The sequence below is a fragment of the Xiphophorus couchianus genome, chromosome 8 (assembly GCF_001444195.1).
Source record: "Xiphophorus couchianus chromosome 8, X_couchianus-1.0, whole genome shotgun sequence".
Classification (NCBI taxonomy): domain Eukaryota; kingdom Metazoa; phylum Chordata; class Actinopteri; order Cyprinodontiformes; family Poeciliidae; genus Xiphophorus; species Xiphophorus couchianus.
The window spans coordinates 17,950,695-17,975,959 of record NC_040235.1 but is presented as its reverse complement, the minus strand read 5'-3'; the positions used below and the strand labels follow the sequence as shown (position 1 = coordinate 17,975,959).

The 25,265-nt window shown below is 40.2% G+C and overlaps 1 protein-coding gene across 5 annotated transcripts in view; it reads right to left on the bottom strand.

The window, feature by feature from the left end:
- Positions 1-25,265, bottom strand: part of znf462 (zinc finger protein 462) — a 57,330-nt gene that overhangs the window by 11,884 nt on the left and 20,181 nt on the right. For 4 of the 5 annotated variants that reach the window (XM_028024732.1, XM_028024731.1, XM_028024728.1 and 1 more), the window contains exons 2-6: positions 12,022-12,276; positions 6,614-11,808; positions 5,768-5,902; positions 2,641-3,068; positions 342-460 (exon numbers count right to left, since the gene is read on the bottom strand). In XM_028024732.1, the coding sequence (XP_027880533.1) occupies positions 342-460; positions 2,641-3,068; positions 5,768-5,902; positions 6,614-11,808; positions 12,022-12,235 (6,091 nt within the window). In that variant the 5' untranslated portion in view covers positions 12,236-12,276. The remainder of the gene's footprint in view (positions 1-341; positions 461-2,640; positions 3,069-5,767; positions 5,903-6,613; positions 11,809-12,021; positions 12,277-25,265) is intronic. The other variant, XM_028024730.1, reaches the window with a different exon arrangement.

The window sequence follows — 25,265 nt, the reverse complement described above, 5'->3', positions numbered from 1 at the left end:
AATCAAGTTTCCTCGTTTCTGTTGCATGTGCTCAAAAAGCAAGGTAGAAAATCTAATCTGACTGCAATGTGGCTTTACAAGAAGTGGTTAGGCTGGAAAATCACTGCCTTACTAAGCTTTATCTAGGGAGAACATCACATTTTGAAAATTTCAAGTTTCTGGTTGAACAGCAGAAGACATCAGCTAACATTTATCCTCAACTAAAGACAAGCAACTTTGCGTTTCAACACAAACAGATCTTAAGCTGTGCTCTGTATAGTAATGAATTTGTTGCCGTTTAGGCCTTCTGCTTTCTCTTGTAATGTGTGACTCAATCCAACTGTGTGCACAGGTGTGTTTACCTGTGTGGGCCTTATGCAGGTGGCTCTTCAAGCGACTCGCGTAGGCAGACTTAAAGGGGCAGAACTTGCACTTGAACGGCTTGTGGTGGCCATGGTGAGACTGCACATGTCTGTCCAGGCTGCCGTGACACAAAACATGAATAAATAAATTAATTAAGAAAAACAAATAAAGGAGGAATGTTTGGATTAGAACAGGAAAAAGGAGAAAAGGGTAATGACGTTCATCTAACCAACAACAGCTACATCTTTGCTAATGACTGCATAACGTGGAGCCAAGAGGGATGAACTCATCTGCCCACAATCCCCTGTAGGGAATGAGTGTGCCAGTGTCCTGTGGAGATGGTTGGAGCTGTGTTTTTCAACGCCAGTACCTCTGCGGTGGCACGAGAATGCAGCTACTTTCTGGGTCGGGGCATGTACAGTGCAGAGGGATTACACCTGGGAGCTCAGAGGAGATGAGGATTCTCCCTTTCCCTCTCGCTCTCGCCATCTCTGCGGCAGATAAAACAAATCGCAGGACCAAAATGTCCTGTCTCTCGCGGTAATGTTTGCCCTTCTCTCCTAACAGGCAGGAAATCTCGGAGAAGATTGGAGATTCAGAGGGATTGCGATCAGGTAAACAGAGCGAGGTGTAAAACTGTGCTCGGAACAAAATGAGTTCAACAGCCAGGTGATTGAAACGGCAGATGTCAGAATGGAAGGGTGTTCAAGGAAACGGTTTAAAATGTAGGAAACTGGGGCTACATGTCCAACAAATGGTGCACGCAGATTCAGCTTAAACTAAATGAGGCCATTCTCCCTACCTGACATGAATGAAGTAAAAGAATTAGTGCAACTACAGCACATAATGTCACAAATGATGTAAGTAACAACTCAAGAAATTATATATCACAAAAACTTAAGATATTCTTTTATCATTGTCACACAAACGTAAAGCTCAAAATGGATATTTGGACAAATGTGAAACCGGGTTGTGTGCAAAGAAACGGTTGCTTAGAACGGGTTTTTCCTGACTGGCACTGGTGCTGAAAAAACTAGTTCAATCTGGGCTCCAAACCTTTGCTGAGCTAGGAGAAATAAATGCTTTCATCAGGAACGGGAGGCAGGCTGGTGGAGACCAATACAAGTGGAGTGAATGAAATGTTCACTCCGACTTAGTTTTGTTTTTATTCTTTTTAATTCAAGACAGAACTAATAGAACCGGTGCGGTAATGTAGGTCCATCCCACCCACAGATATGACCTTTTAGTCACTGCTCCCATCTGAATTCATAAATCCTGTGTTTAGAAACGCTGTCCTTCAAATTCACCCGCTGTTAGTTGCTTTTTAATGCAAAAATACAAAAATGTTCCAGACTCAGATTTCTGTGCTCTGTCCTGTTCAACTTTTTAAAAATAAAAACAAAAATTTCTAATGAATCTCTACACTAGGGAGATTTTATATATGGCCGTAGCAAAAAGCACAAACTCAGACAAGAAGAAAGAAAGTGAAAGAACAGAACATGCGTAGAAAGAGGGAAGGACACAAGAAAGAACAGAATGAAGAAATGTAGGACACAAGAAAGGGAGGAAAGGAAGAGAGGAAAGAAAGTGAGGAAAGCAAGGATTGAATAACAAGAATGGAGTTAGGAAAGGATCACATTATGGAAGGAAAGACACAAGAACAAGAGGACAATAAGGAAAGGTGGAAGGACAGAAATATACTCAGTAGGAAAGAAAAGAACGATGAATATGGAAGGAAACTAGTCATGACAGAAAGAAATATAGAAGGGCAGAAAGAGGATAAGAAGGATAAGAAATAGATTAAAAAAGGAAGGATGCAAGTGAGGAAGGATGAAAATAGAACAAGCAAGAACAACAGGAAAGAACAGTAAGAACAGAGCAGGGAAGACAAAGAAAACGAAGAATGTGACAATGGAAGAAGACAAGAAGAAAACAAAAAGGGAAAGACATGGGAAAGGTTGTGAGATAAGGACAGACAAAGTGAAGGACAGAAGAGAGACAGGAAAAGGAAAGATGGAAATGGTTTCCAGACTGATGCAGGGATCTAATTTAATTCCTTTTCCAGATTATGTAAGAACGATGTTTTAGTAACATAATGGTGAAGTTCTGGGATCCATTCAATTTCTTTTCTTTAATTCATTTCTTTTAAATTGAACCTGTAAGAATGGACCAACTGAACCACAGAGCATATGCAGGAATGTATGTAAATTCATGTATTTATATGTAAATCTATATTTGCATCTAAGATGAAGAGAAAAATAATGTCAGGTATCAGCAGCATGACTCCTCTTCACTTACTTGTGTCTGAAGGGTGAGACGAAATGGCAGTACTGACAGCTGTATTTGTCCTCTTTGTTGAACAAAGCCATGGCCGAATGGCTCCTCTCGTGGGACCTCAGTCCCTGCATGGACATGAAGACCCGGTCGCATTGGGAGCACGCGTGACCCCCGGTTGCCAGCCGGTGATTCAACTGGGTCCCTGACACTGTGGCTCTGGCGGCAGCCACGAGGGTGGCCGCTCTTCCCTCAACCTCCGCGTTGGGATCCAGGGTCTCCATATCAACGTCATCAACGTTCTGATCGGTGGAACGATTTGAAAACGGGGGGATGAACGATGAGGTTTCGGGTCTGTCGGTGTGGTCGACTTCGGCTGCTTCATCCTCCTCCAGGACGCCATTGGTTAGAGTGTTTGAGGGCACGGTCAGGGGTACGTCAGTGACTTCCTGCTGTGAAGCAAAGCAAAAGAACATTTGTTCGTTCACTGAGATGGATACACCAATCAAATTTTAACCCATTGGATTCATTTGTGGCGCTTAAAACTCATTATTATTACTCAATCAGCATGTCAGTCCATAACCATTTATTGTAACTGATCACTTTGGTTTGGTCAGAAATTAAATTTTGCATGAATTTTGTTTTGATTTACAGAACAGAGAAGCAAACAAAATCCGTCAGTTTCTCTTTTACTTTCCTCATCTGCTAGAGAAGCAGGCTAGTAACTACGACCATGGAGAGCAGAAAGACAATCACTGCACTCTTTTTCTTTATTGCCAAGAGAAAACTCATTCTGTCTGTGGAAGGACCTGACCCTGCACTTCAGGCTGCCATAAATAAGAAGCACCAACCACAGAATCAACCAGTTCCTGAATTCACCCTTTACTGCCTGCTCTTCATTTATATCAGAAGCACTTCCTGATTTAAAACTGGTATTGAAAAAAAAAAAAAACATTTGAAAAGCATTACTTTTAACTCTTCCTCATATGGTAAGTTTAATCAATAAAGTAAATATGTTAATTTAAAACTTACAATAACAACTATAATGTGAAATGCAAATGATCCATGGCTGTGAATTGTTACTCAAGTAAAGATCTGTGTGGCATGCATGCAGAACACCATGTGTGGTGAAAAACCAACACTGCACAAAATCCCCATGTTGAAACATAGCTGAGGCAGCATCAGGCTGTGGGAATGGTTTTCTTAAATAAATCGAAGTGCCTAACTAAAGAGCTAGTCGTGGAGGAAACCTTGTTTGAAGGTGTGAAGACTAAAGAGTGCCTGGAGGTTTGCCTTTTAAAGAAGACAGCAACCTTACCCTAGAGCTACAATGGAGTGGTTTAGATCAAAGCCTGTTCATGTGTCGCAATGGTACAAAGTTCAGACCTACGTAAGAAAATGTGGCAAAAGGTGAAATTTGATCTTCAAAGATGCGTTCCATCCAAATTGACTGAGATCTTCTGGGGAGGAATGGACAAAAATTTCAGTCTCTGGAGACAAAAAGCTGGCGGAGAAATAGCCCCAAGGAATTGCAGCTCTAATCACAGCAAAATATGGTTTTGCTAAATATTTACTCGTGGAGTGTGCATACAAATGTACCCAACACTTTGCAGATTTTGATTTGGAAAGCAAAACAAAACCAAAAAAAACCCCTGAACGTTATGTACAGTTATTGTCCCACATTGCTATTATGCACTACTTGTTACCAACAAAAATATGAAAAATACTTTTTGATAGTAACAAAAAATATATATATTGGGGAAGGTTACCTAAAATGCAAGCAGAAAACTTTTCCTGTCTCATGCTCTGTGCTTGCCTGCATATCTTCTCTTGGACAAGTAAAGACAGGATAAGTTTGATGGACGAGTCAGGCCTCTATCTGAGTATGTCGTTGGATCTCCAGGCCTTTTGCCCTTTGTGGCAGTCTCAGTGGATTACTAAAGCACAAACTGTTGCCAATGACTGTCTAAAAAGTTATGGCTCACAGCTCCATCGTCTTGCTTAGGATGGGACAGCACAACTCATTTTCTCTGAAAGAGGATGACGGCCTCTGTCAGCAATAAACAAAATGCACAAACCAAAGTCTATTTAAACAGATCACTGCAATTTTCAGAGAGTTAGAAAATACAACAGACTCGCCGGGGACCAGCAGAGTGTGCTTTTACAACACCCTAAAAAAAGGATCTGTGGATCATTTTAGCACAGCAGGAATCTTTACATTTGCATGGAGTGTCATTTTGAGGGGAGCTTAATTTTCCTACAGGAACAGTTTGACATCCTATTGTTGACGATTACAACAGCAAGGGGGCAGGAATTAGAGCTTGGTGTGCTGAAGGAATCTAGGACACAGTCTACATATATTTGTTATGATGTTAAAGTTCTTAAGCATGAAGAGTCTACGTATTTTTCAGCTCTAATAGCGATACTTTTCAGAAGTTTTTGGTCCATTTAATCTCCAAGATAAAAAGAAAGTATGGAGGGCTGTATCACACACACACACGCCCACGCACACAAACATGGATGGCCGTACAAATTGTAGAGAGATATGGATGGAAGGAAGAGCGCATTTTTTTCTTCCTACAGAGATTTGAAAGTAATTGAAATTCAGAACTTTTCTTGATGATTTAGGAACAGTGTAAGTGTAACTTTCCTCTTAGATTTAAAACAAACTCACAAGTTTTAAATTTCAAGTTGTCCCACATCACTCTTTCATACCTTTGTCATGTTAAATCAAAAATATGAAAAATCTTTCCTCTAAAAATCAAGAATGTCTTCTTACAGTATGCAAAATATGAGAGATTGCCAGAGCTGGAGCGTCCCTGTTTGATGACACATTTTAAGCCAGCCACTTGCTGCAGTGATTAAAATACCAGCCATCCATGCTGGCATGACACTCTGCATACCTCCTGATAACCATAAGTGGATTCTCGCAATTACATAACAATTAAGTCGTTAACACAAGCATCTCAAGACGCTGAGATAATTAGCTCATGATCTAAAGATACTAGCATTAAAGTGTGATTGAAAGCATCTTTTACCTTTTGTACATGTATTATTGTTGTGCTAAACATTTGTGCAATTACATCCTTGGAAAGAATGACTTTCCTATGACTACATCTGTAACACAGAAATATTAAACAGCTTTGCTCACCTTGACACGACCCCGTTTGGCTTCTCCATACTGGACGTGCTTCCTAAGGTGGTTACAGATGGCTCGGAGGGTCGGGTGGATCTCCACGCAGAAGTTGCACCTGAATCCTATGGGGGTTTTATTTGCAAGGCTTTCCTGATGACAAAAATGAAGAAGAAAAAACTGAATCTGGTTTACTCAACCATTTTTATAGAAGCTCTAGATAAATTATACAGTTAAGATAATATAAAATATTGATAACCAAAAATATTTGATGAGTTATAGGGCATTCATATTGTTTTTAGCTTACATTTTCTCCAGGAAGCTAAAACATCTAATAGTTCACAATACGTCTGAAGGTATTTTTAACAACCATTCAATGAAACTAATTAAAATGCATTGCTATGTACAACTACAGAAATGCAGAAAGCACAAATGAAATGACGCCATTATGATTTTGAATAGTTGTGACTTATGACTAAACAATATAGATTTCAAGGGTTTCGGAATCCTATTTGGATTAACCACTACGATATTTTCTTTTTTCAACTTGGACCTGTAAAATGGAGTAAGTCCACTTTGGTCTTTGTCTTCTTGGACTCTCTTTAAGTTTCAGCCTCTGGAACCAGGTAGTCAAGTTTTATATTACATAAAGATGCTATGAGTATTATCTATGAAATGTAATGAACTGATATCAAACTTGCATAGCACTTTTCAGGACCCTCAAAGATGCTTTACAATGAAATCGGTCATTCCCGTTCATACACACATTCACACGCTACAACAGATATTAATTGCTTATAAAAGAGACATTCTGAACTGTCCTTCTGAAGCCAAAATAATTCCATGAGAGCTCATTATGCTCACCTTCTCATGTTTATTATCCGGCGGCTCTGTTCCTTTCTGCTTGCCAAGAACCTGCTTCTTTCTCTCCAGTCTCATAACTCTCTTCTCAAACTCCTCGTTGTGCTGCAGTAGATGATCAGCCAGGTCAGGTAGACCCGTAAACTTCAATTCACAGTGGGAGCATTCGTATAACTCAGACTCCTCATCCTCAGGGGTAGATGACACCAAAAAATCCCTCTTAAGGTCTATGCTGTGATGGTCGTTGTAGTGCATAGATAGCAGCTGCCCCGTGCTAAAGGACAAGCGGTAGCATTTCAGACACTTGAAAGGAAGCCAGTCATCATCACCGTCCTCCTCTGGCTGTAGCGGGACCTCCAACATTTCTTTGTCCTCTTCGTCTGGCACGCCTTCCTCAGCCTTCTCAGCCTCCTTAGCGTAAATAACGGTGAAGTAGCGGCCAAGTTTGCTGGAATGCTGCTTCTTGGGGAAGACACCAGGATGGCGTTTTATGTAGTGCGAAACAATGCTCTTCCTGCTGAAGGCCTGGAATCCGCAGAGGTTACATCGCCGCCTCTCCACCGCCAAACGCAGCTCTTCGCTCATTTCTGAGCACTCCCCATCTGATGGCGGCTGAGCAATCACTTTGGTGGGCTTGTCGCTCATCGTCTTGGAGGCAGCCAGGCAATGAGTGTAATAGGCATCAATATCGTGGCGCTTTTGGTAGTGTGCAGCCAGGCCTTTGCGGATAGGGTTTGTGTAAGAGCACAACGCACATTTAAAGACATTGTTTTTACCCTCAGGTTGAGCGCGCACATTGTTGTGCTTGATGCGGTAGTGGCGAGCAATGCCTTTCCTTGTGGAGCAGAAGTACTTGCAAAGCTGACACTTGAATACAGCATGTTTCTCTGGCTTATTGATGGGTAACTGAGAAAGGGCAAAGTCCAACTCACTCACCTCCTGGACTTTAGCAGTGCTTGACATATTACTGCTGCTGCATTCAGCCATTGGCTCTGTTTCTCTGAAGGAGGCAAAATTACTCAGAGAGGGTGTGAACATATCTGAGGCCGACTGATTGTGATATTTCTCATAATGGATTTTAAGTTTCTCAAGTGTCCCATGGGTGTATGGACACATTTTGCATCTGTAGGCACCGTAGCCCTGCCTCTGAGTTTTGAACTTGTCGTCTCCTTCGTGCAATTCTGAGATTTGCTCTATATCATCTGCAAAGTCCTCGGCGGTGACCTTCACCAAGGGATGTCGTTTCTGATAGTGAGTTAGGACTCCGTGAATGCGGGAGTTTACATATGGACAGTGCCGGCATTTATAAACAGAGCTGGGGTTGATGTCTGCCTCTTGTGCAAAATCTGCAGCTTTTACTTTCATGCCCGGGTGCTTCTTGCCATAGTGAGTGAGGAGGCCATGGAGGCTGTTGTACTCTGACAGACACACAGTACATTGATAAGGATTGTTAGAAATAGAAAGGCGTGGGTGAGAATGGGTTTCTTGAGGTGGGGTGGCAATAACTAGTACTCCTTCATCAGACTGGCAATTCAGAAGTCCATGCTCCTTTGTGACCTGCTGCTGGAAACTTTCAACAGTGCCATCACCTTTGATGATATCCAAAAGCACAGATTCATCCTCTTTGATAGCCCAGGGGTGGACGGCCTGGTAGTGACTTGTAATGTCCCATATAGAGCAAGCCTCAAAGGCACAATCTTTACATTTGTAATGTTTTGTGTCCGTATTTCCTTGCTGGGTGGTTTCTGGCCCTGCCCAAAGCTTGCTGGCCATGTATGCATAATCAACATTATGCTCAGGATGGCGTCTTTGGTAGTGAAGCAAAAGGCCCTGGGGATCAGCATGAGAATAGATGCACCACTCACAGTGATAACCTGCCTCCAAAATGCCATCTTGGTAAGCCCAATGTAAAATGGTCATGGCTGTTGCTTTAACAGTAGGGTGCTCCTTCTTCAGATGCTTCTTTAGGGCGTAAACATAGGGGGTTGTATATGGACAGTGTCTGCACTTAAGGGAACGCATAGGTGTGGCATTTTCATGATCAGCAGAAGCCGAGATCGCAGTACAGGAAGTACTGCTAGACTGGACCATCTGTGCTCGTTCGCGCTGGCTCCTCACCACTGCAGTGTGACGACGCACCAGGTCGGCGTTGGCCTTGGTTTCCCTGTGCTTTTTCTGATAGTGGATAAGCACTCCTTTTACAGTCCGGTTACCATAATCACAATGCTGGCAAAAGAACAGTTCTTCTTCCCCTTTTTCACCACCACCTTGTTTGGAGTTTTTCGAGCCATCGTGGCCATTATTTTGAAACTGCTTCAAAAATTGCTTGGGAGCAGCAATTTGCAGTTCATCCATTAATTTCATTAGACCAGGAGTGGGAGGACCATGCTTGATGTATTTAGCTGTCACTTTCACTTCTGGGTGTCTTTTTTGGTAATGGACCAGCACACCAACCACAGACTTGTTGCTGTACACGCAGTGTTTACAGTAGTACATTTCTTCATCTGATCCATACACAGATGGAGTTACATTGGATTGTTTTGGAGTGCTGGAGATGGCAGGGCTGAAGGAGGAGTTTGCTAAGGGATGTGACGGATCAACTGACACCACCTTCATTGTTTTTTGTATACGGAAATAAGATGCCTTTTGCTCTGGGTGTTTCTTTTGGTAGTGGACCAACACTGAGTGCATGTTGGCACTGGAAAAGGAGCATACATCACAGTCATAGACAACCACATTGCTGATGGTTTCTTTTAGAGATTCTGTCTCAGCACTGGCCTCTGGAGACTTTGGAGCTGTTTTTGGCACAGGGCTTGAGGAGGACCTGGGCACTGAAGAAGATGAGTTAAAACTTTTGGGGCCAGAGTTTAATATCTCTCTAAGGGTTTGCGATTCACTGGTCTTGTGACTTTGCTCTACAATGTAGCTGGAGAAGATCATGGCATTGTTGATTTTCACGGTGGGATGCATTCTTTGGTAATGAGGCATCAGACTCCTGACGTTGGGGCTTGTGTATGAGCAAAAGCGGCACATGTACAAAAGATGTGGTTGGTTAAAATTAAGCACGTTGCTTGCTTCCGGATGGTGATCCATGTAGTGTTGGTGTAAGTCATTGTAATTTGTGTATTCAATGTAGCACTCTAAACAACGGAAAACTGCACTCTGGTCTTCAGGATCCAGGATATACTTAAAGCTGAACTTGATATAAGGGTGCATCCTCTGATAGTGAGTGCTGACACTTCGAGCTGATTTGTTGTGGTATTCACAGTGTTTACAGTAGAAGCGCATGGTTCCAGAATCATCTGAATAATCCATGTTCTCGTGGATGGTGCTGTCACTGGGATCAGCAGAAGTGTTTTCACCGTCATCAGACAGAGTCAGAGATATTGGAATGTTTCTCTGTTTTAACTTGGGGTTGTTTTTTCTTTTCCCTATTCTGCCTACTTCTTGAGAGACTGAGGATTCTTGATTAAACAGATGCGTGTTGTAAGCAAAGACTGGGTTTCTGTTGTCGTTTTTACTCTCGTCTCCACTGCCATTATTTTCCCCATTGTATTCATCATCCATGTCATCCAGGTTAATGATCATGTCCTGCTGGCTTTGGCTTATTTTGCTTTGAAGGTTACTGGCAATCTCATCAATTCTAGTTCTCTTTTTGACAGAGGACAGATCCAAAGGAAGGTCATTTATGGACTTCCTGGCTCTTTTTCCTGCAACTAATGTTTTCTTGGTGGTGGATCCCAATATGGATGTCTGGGTTTTTTGCAGAAACACTGGAGAAGCTTCCACTTCAGTGTCTGGCTGGTCACTCGTCTGGGTTTCAAAGACAGTGGAATCGAGGTCATCACAGTAGGAGTGCTTGTGCTGCTGGTGGACTCTCAGACCTTTTAGAGTGGTGGTAGAGAAGCTGCAGAGAGTGCAGCGATGAGGGTTCTGCTGGTCATTAGATGTGCTGGTTGGCTTCTTCCCGTTTACTTTGGAGCTTATATTGCCCCCGTTAAGCGGCTCTGTGGCACCATCGTTCTGAGGCTCCGGGCTATCCCCAGTAAGGTCCAATGTCTCTAAATCTGAGGGATTGTGGCTCTGCTTGTGCGTGCCGAGCTTCAAAGGGCTGGTGCAAATAAAGGGGCATTCGTCGCATTTGTACACTGTTGTTTTGCCAGAGAGGTGAATGTTTTCAATGTGGCGGGAGATGCTCCGCCTGTGCATCGTAAGAAAGGAGCAGAAGGGGCACTGGAATCGGTTCATGTACCTTCTGAATGGGATTCCTTTAGTTTCCAGTAGTTTATTATCACCATCTGTTAACAGTTGCTTTGCATCTGCGGAGAGGATTCCCGTATAGCTGGGATCATCTATATCACCCACTTCTTCTTCGTCGTCGTCGTCGTCCTCCAAACTGCTCCTGGAGTCATCCTCATTGACCATGTTGGTGTCCACATGTGGTACACTGTTGGAGACATCAGCGGAGGCGAATCTTTTTGACAAAATAGAAGAACCGGTGCTGTTGGGAGTGACTGCACTAATCTGTGCGTATTGAATGGATGAGATTTCTGCAAATGACTTTTCCACCATTTGTTCTGGTTTTTCCACCGAATCTTCCTTTCCGGTGAAAATCACATTTGATCTTGTTGGGCTAGAGGAAGAGGCTGGAGAGCTGGGCTTGGGTGAGCTTGCACTTGGTTCTCCTTCTAGATTTTCAGGGCCGGAAACGATCTTCACCTTATCACTGTGCTCCTTTACCACATGGTCAGTCCAGCTGTCCTTCTGGTCAGTCTGGTAGTCACACCATTCGCAGGGAAATGTTCCCTTGATGAGTTCCGCACCTGCTTCAGATTCCTCCTCAGCCTCTGTGCCCGGTTGAGCTTTGCTACTACTAGAGGGAACTTTGTTATGATACATTAGTTGGTGTTTTAAGATCCTTGCTTTGCGGGGAGACTTGTATGTGCAATACTGACAGGAATACACTTTTGAATGATCGTTGTGCATTATTACAGTGTAACTGGCCTGCTTAGCTTTGTCTGAGGAGACTTTTGGATCTGATTTTTCCTCTCTGACATTATGGACCTTTTTGGTGTGATTTCTCAAGAACGACTTTGACCGAAAGTAACGGACGCAGAACTGGCATTGGTAAAAAGGGAGATGGGTTTCAGTAGTTGGTTTCTGTGACGTTTTGTTGGGTCCTTCAGAAGAGTTGGGACCTAAAAAATCAAATAAAGTATTGAAGATATATTTTAGAATATTTATTATCAGAGTTTTTATTAATATAATTTACTTTTTTGCAGTCAGAGAAAAGTATTTCTTTGTCTCCTCTTTAAAATGCATCAGCACTTACTAGGCCTCTAAAATAGAGAAAAGAAATGCTTCTTAATCCTAAACAAAATAACAACAGCATCTGATTGTGGTGGGCATACTTATTCCAGCTTTAGGAGGCGTGTAATCTTTGTCATCCTTGTCTTCCTTATCCCCATTCTCCTCCTCTTCCTCTTCATCCTCTCCTCTCAGGGAGTCCGACTCATCTGCGTCTGATGGCTGCAGGAAAACAGTGTGTACTTCCTGAATGTGTGTCTTCAAGTCCTCGTATGACTCGGCACGGAAGTCACAGCCATCACACTGCAACCCCTCCATCACTGAAAAGGGGGAGAACTCCCTGGAAAAATCAGGGAAACCTGCAAGACAAAGAGGGAAAATCAGTCAATCAATTAGTGCATGCTGCTTTGTTATATTAATTTAATGAATGACACTTTTATATACGTACAAATATGTATAGAGACAATGATGTAAAAGTTAATAATTGAAGACAGCGTCAAGTTCAACAAAAATTAAATCTATATCACATGGTTTTTCATAAGAAAGGGCTTAATCTTGATCTTGGATGGCTTTAATTAATGCTTCCTGGTTTAAACAATGAACAATCAGATGTTAGATGCAGACATGCTTTTGCACAGAATAAATTAGATAATACTAAATGTTCTATAAAAACAATTTTAGATGTGAAAAAACATTTTTTAAAAGCAGTTTAAGAACAGTTTTCTTGCTAAAACCTTATATTTTACGTTCCACAACATAAGCTAATAGAAGCAAGTATCAAAATATAATAAAGTATCTTGAAATCTCTGAAATGTTTAGATGTGTCAGTAAACTCTTGTAGTCTAACAGGAGTTGGCAGAGGGGACGATTCAGCAGATGCTGCAGGTTCAATTTTTTTCAGCGTAGCATTATTCCAAGAACAATGCAGGAACTGAGGAGGGATTATGGGTTGATTTGTCCCATTTTTTTTTTTTTTTTTACCTTGGGATAAGCAACAGCTGGAGAGCAGCTCCAGAGCTCAGTATTTAGAGCAGAATATTCCATCTGATTGCATTAACTGCTCTGAAGATTGAATGAATCAACTAAGAAATGAAGGCTTTACAATTTAGAGGGGTGTCTGTTATTCTGACATGTACTGGAAAAATGGAAGCTGGTGGTCTTACATTCTTGCGACATTTAAAAGCTTGATAGACAATCTGACAAAGAAAAGAGATAGACCTTAATCCAGGTGAAAATATTTCCTTTGCCAGGGCATCAGGTGGTAGAGAGGCAGAATGTGACCAGACACCATTGGTTTGGGTTGTTTAAAATCCATAGCTGCATGCTTGTTGATGAGCACCGTACAGTATGTGGCGGAGAGGTTTCCCTACTTCAATGACTTAAGAGGCAACTGTTAAACCTTGCAGTTCAGTCTTTAGCTTGTCACAATATAGCGCTAAAAAAGAAATATGTCTAAGGGTAGATCCTTGACAATTCTGCAAGGTAACCTCTCTTCTAGATAAAAAGGGATTATTTAAGCTTCATTTTGTAGTTTGTCTTAATTTTTTTTTTTGTGCTGAAATCCGATACCTTTTTATTAAATAAACTGAAATAAAATGTATTATTTAGGGTCAAACTCAGAGTGAATGATTAGCACTGCCTGTACCTGCTCACCCTAAACACAAAGAGATATATTGAGTGTGCCTGAGATTTTTGTTTTTAGCATTCCACTAAACATGGTTTTACTGGTTAAGACCATTTTTTGGTCATTAGGATATATTTCAAATTCATAACCATATAAATCTGTCTGCATTGACAGGCAAAAATAAAGAGTGAGTGACTGTTTCAATGCATCAACTTAAACTGCAAAATTTGAAACTGATCAAGAGACACTTGATCACTTGATCAAGTGATCATGTGATCACTTGATCACTTGTATGTGATAGTCTCATACAAAACTATCACAAAATTACAAAACTTGACAGCTCTGCCACTTACTTTAGAACATAAGAAGATGGCAGTGACACTGCATAGATCTATAATAGACACATCATGCCATTTTTAGAACCAAAACTCTCACAGGATACAAACACCAACCATTTATGCCATTTCTATAGGTCAGGGTGTAGTGCTTACAGCCTCGGCCAACAGTGTCTACCTTCTGATGTTCTAAAAGCAGAGGATGCCCTACTTTGACTCAAGAAACCCAAACCTAGAAGAAACTTCAAAGGAAACACAAAAAGTAGCACAACAGAGTGAAAACATGAAAAGCTGTATACAAATACAACGAACACAGTGTGAGAAATATTCTTGAAACCACTTTCCATCTCTCTGTTTCTACTAAAAATAGGGATGGCAAGAGTATGTTTATCATAGGATGACATTTTAATTTAGCATATTATGTCATGCATGTCTGTATTCTTCAAAATAATAATAAAAAGACATATGCATGCATCAAACTAAAACATTAGTAAAGATTTAACAAGCCATGTTTCTAAGAACTGTCTCCATGCAGCAAGAGCTCATTTGATTATTCCATTAGTCAAAGACCAAACTGTTTGCATGCATTCAAAGAAGATTAAGTGCTCAAAATGTGAATGTCAGTCTTTGGTAATTTATTGTTGTCAATGACAGCAGTCAACATGGTGGTTCATGTACAGAACAAGAATTCAGGACTAATTTAAGCCCTGCTGTTTTCTTTGGTTATCACTCCAACTCCTAATGCAAACTTTAGGTGACCTTTGTGTTGTAATAACTATCTTTTTTTAAGTACAACTTTAAATTACAGGAGCAGGTAAATTTTTTCAAAAAGGGACGAGTCCTTTAAGAGTGTAAACAATTTTTACACATTGTGTTGACAGTTTCTTAAGGATTACTTGGATTTACTGAGATTGCAGAGTTTGAAGATTAGCATGTATAGCACAAATCACCTTAAGAAAATCCAACACTTTTCTTCCTCTGATTATTATTATTTTTTTTTTATTAAACAAGTGTCACATTAGTTAAAAACTCCTTCACCACAAAAACGTACAACCTTGAGTAGTGTCTTTGAAACTGAGTAAATTGTATTATTTGTTGGCGAGTTTAAAGCATACCTGACAATTTGTTGAGATAAAATAAAATATCTGAAGAGGTGAGCGTATGAAAAAGTCTATCTGCGCAATATGTGATCTAATTTTAAAAAACAACTCCGCAGTGGAGAACAAAGTCTGCCCAATTACATCAAGCTTTTTCTATGAAAAAGAATCTACAATAGGGTCTGTAGTTCTTGTTGAGAGATTGACAGAATCACAAAAATGCTAACTGGGAGAGTCACCGCCACTGGAATTGGCAACACTGTTTAAAGATAATGCAAAAACCCATAAAAATTCACTCTTTCTTTGAGTATGAGTGTGACCCGACTTGAAGGCTCATGACTCAGTTGCTCTTTAAAATGGGAAAGACAAGAAAACTGGCAATTAAAGTAAGGTAAATGGCCATTGTTCAAGAACTTCGGTAAATAGTGGTATTTATGGTAACAATTTATTAAAAATCTTTTGTACATATCCTAAACAGAGGTGCAACTATTAGTGAATGGCACTATAACTGATAGAGTAAAAAAAACGAGGGTGAGTAATTATAAGAAGTGTCCAGCTGCTAAAAAAGGGATTTTATTGTTTCTGGAGAAGGGTATAAACAACTCTTGATGTGCCAATACTGTTAAAACTTAAATAGAGGATTTCTCTTTTTAAAAAAACATATGTTTTACCAGCTACATTGTCTTATTATTTGGAAGATGTCTGACATTTCCTCTCAAAAACAAACTTGTTGGTTGAAAAGCAAGTCTAAATCTGCCATGAGTTACTTTGGGCTTCACTGTACAATAATCTAGAGTGGAACATTATTATTTGCTGATTTGCAAAAGTGAACCGTTTAATCTGATCTAACCAGAGAAACTAATCCTCCCATCCTACCTCCCAACCCCTAAAGACCGGTCAGTGGAGAACTGCAAGTGAACCAGTCCAACTGCCTGCATGTCCCTGAGCAACCAGTAGATCCATTGTTGTCCAGGATCAGGTTACAGCCTCATCACATGTCCACACCCCACTCCTGGCAGTTTGCTCCTTTTCTGAACAAAGTTGGCTCCTATCACAAGGTTCCTTGACATGGATATCAAGAGAAGCCTTTCAGGAAGGAGGAGAGAAGAATACAGTCATAAAGTGGGGAAGAAAACCCTCCTTCTCAACCCACCATCTGCCTTACAGTTGGCTGTGTCTTTTCAGCCAGTAAGTCTCTGCGCCACACCGAGCTAATGGGAGATTGCACAACTCCTTTCATCTAGTCAGCTGGGGCCCCAGCAGACAGCGCCTGAGCAGCTCAGATCCTCCTCTGAGCTGAGCTTCAAGGGCAGCCATTTTAGGAGCAGGCTATGTGTGCTTAGGTGTTCGCAACATGGACCCGCAGATCTGATCCTCTTCCTGAAAGGCAGGCAGCCTGTCACTGGAGAGCTGCTGACAGAAATCTATCTGCCAGATGTACGGCGGTGTACCCAAGCAGTCTGCCCACACAGCTCAGCAGAAAACATCTCCCACTCTCGCCAGGCTTGCTCTGCTTAGTCCTTTCATTTCTTGGGAACATTATCTCACACATCAGGAGATTTTCGAAGAAATGCTTGATTCTCCTTCTCCGAGGAAAGAGAAGAATAGGTCAGAGCAGGCAGCATGCACCAAGAAAAGGGAAAAAAATGGAGAGCTACTGCTTTTTGTAGAAGCTGCCAACTAGCCTCCACGAGGGGGTCTAGAAATGTGAGGCGTGTCTGAACTTTATCCCAGACCTCTGCAACCCCGAGGAGAAGTAGGAGCAAAAAAAGGGGAGAAGATAGGAAGGAAAAGCAGGCAGGGAGCATGACGGAGCCACCTGGTAGATCTTCACAAGACAAAGCCAGTGGACCGGGCTCCCCAGATTCCAAAGTCTACTGACGTTTGTTAATCACCAACCGGTCTCTCTGCATCAGCAAGCTCTGCCAGCAGTCACACCCTCTACTCAAACTGGCTGACAGCAGCTGCTCGGTCTGAAAGAGGGCCTTTGAATAAGCCAGCATTAAGCTGATTAGTAGTACAGAGGTTTTGTCCTTAACTGTGGGTTAGAGATACCACCTCATACCCTCCTGGGAGAGAGGAGCCCACAGACACGTTACATTATTATACGTCGGGGCATTCTGGCTGCAGATGAATCATCTGGCAAACAAGACAGGATGTGCGTCTTGTCAACCTGTGCTGCCTCAATAATTAATGACCAGCTGATTGAAAATGACAGCCTGGGTTTTAAAAGAAAAAAAAAACACCAGCTAAAGCAGCAGATAGCGAGAATCGATTTCTGCAGAGATGAGATGACAACATCAGCGAGGAATCAATGCTTTTTTAGTTCAAAGGAAGTTATTAAAGAAACTAAACGAAAGAAGAAGTGCATAGATGGCCACACGGTACTTCAAATTCAGATGCCGTTAGTTTATTCCGTGTTCAGATTTACCCAGAAGACCTCGGAGAAAGCTCCCATTGTGTCTGCAGAGGAGCAAGTTGGCTTTGTGCACAAAGAGGAGAAACTGGAGAGCAAAACTGCTGCACTGATCATGATGGCTAAAAGGAGGGTTCACCGAAGCAGATCTGATGCAGTGCTACCAGCACAAGCAGGTAGGATAATGACTTAAAGGACTAAAGCATAAAATTACCAAAGCTTTGAAACATGACCTCCATACTTTCAACGAAAAGCAGCCTCAAGCAGAAAAACCTGGGAGATTATCATCCAACGTCTCTGTACAAATACATATGAGCTTCCTGAAACAAAGACGACAGAATCTACAGGTTTGTGACAAATTGTCTACTTCAAATTGATGTTTTAAAACTTAAGAAATTTGGGGTTTAACTGACCAAGTATCAGTCAAACTCTGTCAAACTTCTGTTTACAATGCATTCTTACTTCTTGACCCTTATCATTCAACAACACAACCACAAATTAAATATAACTTAATGAGATTTTATTTGACAGACAAACACAAGGTCAAAAAGTCTTTGGGGGTATGTCTCAACCAGCTCTGCCAAACTAGAGACTGACATTTTGTTCATTTGTCCCAGAATATCTAAGAGTGTTCATTTTCTATTCTTACTACAAACTCTCAGTTGGATTTAGGTGTACTTTGACTGGGCCTTCTAGCACATAAACATGGTGAATCTCAACCACCCACACTCTTAAGTCTTTTGCAGACCAACAGGTTTTCCTCCAGGACTGCCTTGTATTTAAATCCATCAATTTTCTTAACAGCTCAGCCCTGTTTCTGCTAAAGAAAACAATCCCCACAACATGATGCTTCCATCACCAAGCTTCACTGCATGGATGATGTGTTCAGATTGAAATGAAGTGCTACATTACAAACATTTGCTGTGTTCGCTAAACAAATTACAAACAGAACTTCTTGTAACCATTAATAATACTCACACCAGAGGATTGGATTTCTCTTCCACAGTTATACTGTTCTCTTGATGGACTCCTTGATCCTAATGCATTCTCTAACATACTACTTGTCAGTTTGGGTTGTTGGCTAATTCTTCTTAGGTTAGCACAGCACAATACACTCTACTTTCAGAGAGGCGTGTTCCTCCTATTAATGTGTCCACAACTTTATTCCTTGGTCCTCATGATGTTTGTTCACCGATGTTCACTAACAAACCTCTGAAGCCTTCACAGAACAGCTGGATGTATGCAGATTAAACTACACATCGATGGACTCATTTCTAATTAGGGTATTCTGAAGGAAGCTATATTTTATTAGAGGGGTTCAGAGCAAGAGGCGAGACTAAAAATGTTGAAGGTGTATGAATAGAATATTGATTATTATTTAATAATTACTGGCCAACGATCAGGCAAAGCTATTTATCTACCCAGCAGTAATATATGCTGAACATCACTCAAACTATCAGTCTAATAGCACATCCTGGCATCAGCTTCTGACAAAGGTGCGCCTCAAAAATCAAACAACAGACCGCATGAACTGACACTGATGAAAAGTGTGAGATTTTGCAGATGGGGGTTTGAAGCTCTCCGCTGTGATTATTTTATCATACATGCATCACAGCCACCAGAGACGAGGTATCTGCTGTACAGCCCTACAAGACAAACAGGTTCACGACTGTCAGCTCCTGCGTGTTGGCACACCGACTCTCTGTGTAAATAACAACTATTCAGCTCCTGAGATAGGGAGGTTTGCACAGCCGTGCCAAAGATGGTGGTCCTATGTTTTCACAGTAACTCCTGCCACAGCATTCCCGCCACCCCGTCATGGTAATCACTTTACTCGTAGATAAACTATCACATTTTGTTCCAAAACATGTCAAGTTATGGTACTCAAAGCATATGATATGTAAAGCAAGGTTCACATTTCTTAGAAATATCTATACATGAATGAAATTTAAAAAAGATGGCAGAAGTTGGAACATCATGACATAATATTAGGGTTTGAATGCAAATTTGGTGGAGAACAAAAGTCCAGACAGGTGTGAACACACCTTTAAGAGAAGGTACCTTACATCTAAGGGCACTTTTACCTGCTGAGATGTGACAAAGAACTACTGCGGATGAAAATTACTTGAGATTATTCTGTGCTGCTCATAAAAATGTAAAACTATGCTGCAGGGAAATGCCATGTCTCTTAAAGACATTTCAAGATGAACACTAACAGAGCGAACACATTTGATTTTCACAAAATTAAACCTGTTAATTGAGAGCACACCTCAACTCCTAATTTGCACCTATTGTTTCAACAACGTCGCTTCCAGGTCCAAGATGATTCGGGCTGATCTGCACGTAGCCGCCGACTTTAAATGTCAGAAAACTGGGAGGGGTTCTTTTTAAGCTTGTGTTTTTTTTTAGAAGTAATTCATGGTGGATTTGGAGGAATTTCTGATCCTTCTGTCTTCACTCTTTCAAGTTTTACTGTCTTGACTGACAGTATCCAGGTCACACAGATATTTATTGGACTCTACCCTATGATTTATGTTTCTTGCACTTAAACAATGAATACATTTGAAAACTGCGTCTTTTTTTGAGAAGCACATTCGAAACTTTGTCAACATAAGTTAAAGATTTATAGATTATCAAACGCTGAGTTGCATAGAAGAAGTTGCTGTTTTGATGAGCTTGTATGTAGCACATTTTTCTTCTGACTCATCCGTGAAAACCACGCTTCTGCTAGAGATTGAACACAGTGAAAAAATTAAGAACATAGCAAGAATCGGCTAAAGTTACCAGCAAGCTTCTCATGCCCTGATTTTTAAAGTTACATTTGACCTCCTTGTCATAGTGATGCTTCAAAACCGCTACAATTTTCCACCATACAATTCTTGAACTAGAAACACCAGGTACCTGCTGTGTGCCATCAAGCAGCTGTATGTAGTGACAAAATGAGGTCAAACTCACGTACAACTTTTCATATAAAAAATAAACAGGATCATGCAGGTAGTTATGAGTATCTTTTGGGGGGCTGAATAAAAACTATGGTTTGGATACTAAAAGAAAGGCATACCTGATTTACAATTAAAGTTTTGCAAGACATTTGCAAAAACGTTCAAGAGTTACCATGTCTGTTAATAAAATAAAACTACCAACACATTTTACTAAGCCAGGCAAAACAATTAGCTAATATTACCTTGTTAACCTTCTTTAACTTCACAAAAAGCAGAAGGGCAACTATTAATTCCATGCAATTATTTACAGATCTTAGAGAATGACGTTAAACTAGATTATTTTTCTTTAAAAATGCTATATGTTCTTTGCTGGTATTAGCTTAAATTACATCTTAAAATTGTAACATTAATTAGGTTTTCCACTTTATCCCTTAAGTCATTAATGGCTTGCAACAATTTCAAAATCAATCAGTATTACACAGATAAGGATTTATTTAAAACGCAGTTGCTAGAAACACTGATAAGCCCTGCTTTAAAACTACTATAAATAAATATTATGAATAGTATGTTATTGATCTTGCATTTTATGTGGGTACTTCCTCCACTCCACCCACAAAGACTCCTGTTTCAATTTTAGTAATCTTTTAATTTACTAATCTGTCATTTTAACTCAAATCTGTTCCTTTTTACTTGGAACAGACTTCAAATATATTTACAGAAAATATGATCCTGAAATTTCTCAAAAGAAGAAATAATGCTACATTATGAATTTTGTTTAGTCCTGAATTTCTGACTTTTCGCCTTGTTAAATGTAGAAAGACATCAAGTTGTAGTTTAATTGACAGTCTTATATAATGATCCTAATAAAACCTGTCACTTGCACAGTATGAAGAAACTTTGCACACTTATTGTATGTGAAGGATCAATTCTTGGTGCTGAAATCAAGCATCTGCTAATGCAAGTGAGGGCCAAGTCAAGCCACAGCAAGAGGTATCTGTTTTGGCACCTTGGCTTTAATCATTCTCTTTCCCAGATACAACTAAGAGACTTTGAAAACACCATTAAACTGACGTAACGCCTCAATTTCAAAGTCAAAGTTTGTTTTCAAAGTTTGATTTTCCTCTGTAGGTCATTCTGAACCCGATCATTAGAGAATTCATAGAAATGGAGAATTCTGATCCTGTCTACATGTTAAACATCTGTATAAAAATATGCTCACTGAATCACACAACCAGTGCTTAATAATTAAGTCTGACAGGTTGAAATGGATGAGAAACATCATGGTGGATTTGGGTCTTCACTCTGTGAAATACTGTAATTTTGAAACAGTTGATTAAGTTAACTTGAAACAAATTAACTTCGCTAAATATATAAGATCATTTTTTTCACATTTGGATGTTACATGTTATATAACATTTATTGTATAATATATATATACATATGTTATACATAAAACATATGGATGTTATTGCATCAAAAAAGTAACTGATCAGAAAGGTGAGAGCCCAGAACAACACAACAGGTTAGTTATTGACACAGTCAATAACCTGAAGAGAGATGGGACCATAGTCTTAAAGGTTACCATGAGTAACACGCTACATACACCGTCAAGGATTAAGTGTGAGCAAGGTCCCCCTGCTCAAGCCAGCACATGTCCAGGCCTGTCTGAAGTTTTCAAATGACCATCTGGATGATTCAGAGGAAGCATGGGAGAAGGTCATGAGGACAGATGAGACAAAAATATCTGTCCTCCGTCACTGTAAACAGAGGTTTCTGTACCAAACACTGCACATTCAAATCTGTTACAAAACTGTATCTAAATTCTATGCGTCAGCAGATCGAAAGTTTCAGAGTGCAGACTAAAATGAAAAAGAAAGAAGAAAGAATTAGAAATGTCAAAAAAGTACGTAAGAGGGAGTAGCCACAATTGTCTTCTTGATTACTTAAAAAAAAATAATTTAAAAGTGATTGATTTATTTCCAGCAAAGCTGGTGGAAATATTGGTCTTTGTAGTAAAGATGGCTTATGAAAGGCACCCACGGTCTGGAACTTAACTAAATATTTGTAAACCTCAGTTGCCATCATCACACAATTTTGAGAAACATGAATATGCAGGATGGTCCAAATGAGGGTACCTATTCTGCTGGTGAAGGTCCTTTGTTAGACAGGTATTGAAATCTGTAGCTATGTCTTGGTGGAATACCTAGTCATCAAGTCGCAGTCATCTCTACATAATGAGCCATGGTTTGATCCCACTGCACAACAAGAAGCTCAATAGTTCCAAGGAAAAGGCTCCCCGGTCATGATGGAACCAATGTTGCTTCTCTAAAAACATGTCTCTCATGTCAGTAAGTTTGGAAACCATCATGAATGACCACATTACCTTTTTTTCATTAGAGAATAAAATGTTCTTCCACCTTTCCAGTTCCCCGATTTGTGGTGACTTGCAAAGTCCAAACAGACAAATTTGGAACATAGGAAGAAATGTGGCCTTTGAAGATATATATACTGCTCAAAAAAATAAAGGGAACACTTTAAGTGTTAAACACCTGTTTAAGTGTTCCCTTTATTTTTTTGAGCAGTGTATATTTTTTTGTCATTTAAGTTTTTCTCTTGCAGATGCTGGCTTACGGTTACTGGCCTGAAGTGACCGTCACCAAGAGCCTCGATTATAAGGTCTAGTATCTGCCTGTATCCTCTTAGCTAGAGTAGCGATGCTCAATAAAAGAGCAGAATAGAAAAAATCATAACAAATGTTATAAAGAGGATTATTATAATAATCAATATGCAATATTACTTTTGCTTTTCTGCTTTAAACAAAAGTAATTAGACAACATTGTTATAGTGAGTTAAGTTCTTATAAATGCTGTGTTATTTGCACTCCAGTTTATCATACCATGTGAATCTAATATCAGTCCAAGCCGAGTCAGAATAAATTCTTCTAGTCAGAAACCAGTAAGGTGAAGGATCCATGAACCAAGGTATGACTGGAAACTTAGAGCCAGCAATGACACATTTTGAATGATGATTCAAAGAAGAACTTACAATCTCATGTTCGTTCATCGGTACAAGCCCGGCCTATGGCACCGTAGTAAAACCTGCTGCCGACATACTGGTGCCAGATACCACAGGGCACCTTCAGGTCTTGTGGACTTCGCGCATTGGTGGGTCGAAGCTGTTTTGGCAACAACCAAAGGACGGACAGTGTTGTTTGTGTGTGTGTGTATGTGTGTGTGTGCGTGTTTTGGGGGAGATCAGACCAGTCTCTTCAAATTATGTTATGAAGATTGTTTTCTCTCAAACAATCAGACTGCATCTGGCTGCTCCAACACCACCCCCACAAACCATTTCTCAGTAGACCAAAACAACAAGTTATCTTTGTTAATCAACTCAGTTCAATACTTGAAACCGCATAGGATTCAGCTGACAAACATCCATTGGTTGAAAACAGACTCGGTCTGATGAAAAACCAAAACAAGTCTGACAAGGTGACTTCCACAGTCACGGCTTCCTTCAGTTACAGAGTCACCACAGACATAACCAGAGGGTCAGGACAACTGAGTCACTCCTTCCACATGTGTGGGAAATAACACGCTCCTCCTATTGGGGCTCTCACAAGTTTAATAAACATTATACACCCATAAAAGAATAAGTATTTTCCGTGATTAACATTTAACTACCATCTATACATAAGTATAATGCACATGCAATATCAAAAAAAGACAACTGTCTGACAATACAAACTATTTATTACTTCTTTTTGAGATATGTGTGGCTGTAACTGCGTGTCACAGCAATTACAGTCCCACAAACATAAATGCTGCTTTTGAAAATTATTCCCATTTGCAACACAATTCTATAGGATACCAGTCACATAAAGATGTGCAAATTGCATCACTAAACTGCACAAAGTAATTGCAGTAATAATATTTGCAAACATATTGATTCTTATTGCTGTTTTCATTGAACAAACATTATAAAATAGTAAAGCTAACAACTCGGACATATTTTTTTTTTCCTTTTTTTTTTTTCTCCGAAGAGTTTTTGCGGCGCTAGTGGCTCGTATTTTTTGCGACAGTAGGCAGACAGGAAAGAGGGAGAGGAGAGGAGGGTAGACATGCGGCAAAGGTCGCCGGGACCGGGAGTCGAACCCACGACGTCCGCGTCGAGGACTAAGGCCTCCAAACGTGGACGTGCTAACCAGTGCGCCACCACAATAAATCTTATTATTCTTATCATGACAGCAAGTTTATCATGATAAATGATCAGCGATAAACAGCATGATAAATACATGACACATTTAGCTTGATCACAAAAACAAATTATTGTTTGGATGTTTTTAAAATATTTCTTCATCAGTCACTCAAAACTCTTGTGAAGTAGGTTTAAACCCACAGCTGGAAAGCTTTCTAAATAACTGCAATTACATATTTTAGACACGTTTTTGTTTAAAATTCTTGAGAAAAGGGAAATTGTTTGATAGTTGTTTTTCTCATGTTTTTTTTGAGAGATGGAGTGACTAACAGTTACTAGGTAACCAGAAATATGGCTGCTGCTGGTCTGCCACAGTTAGCTGTGTAAATAAACAACACTTTGCTAACAGTTTGTCACGTTTACTTTAAAGGTGGTGACACATCAGTGCTGTGGTCAAAGCAGGGAGCTGCTTGAAGGCCTAAACAACATAATAAAATTAAATAATTCAACATTGTTAACACTTTACTTGTTTTCACACATTTACAACATAATTAAATTTTTTATGGTGAACAAACACAGGGAGCTGCAGGCCTTGAGACCACAGCAAAAGGGTAGCCAGGAAGTGTAATTAACATTTGGACTGTCAGCTAACATGCGCCCATCTGCACCTAAATTAACTTCTCTGCACACAACAATCAGTCAGCAGAGATTGTAGACACACACAGACTGAGGTCACAGTT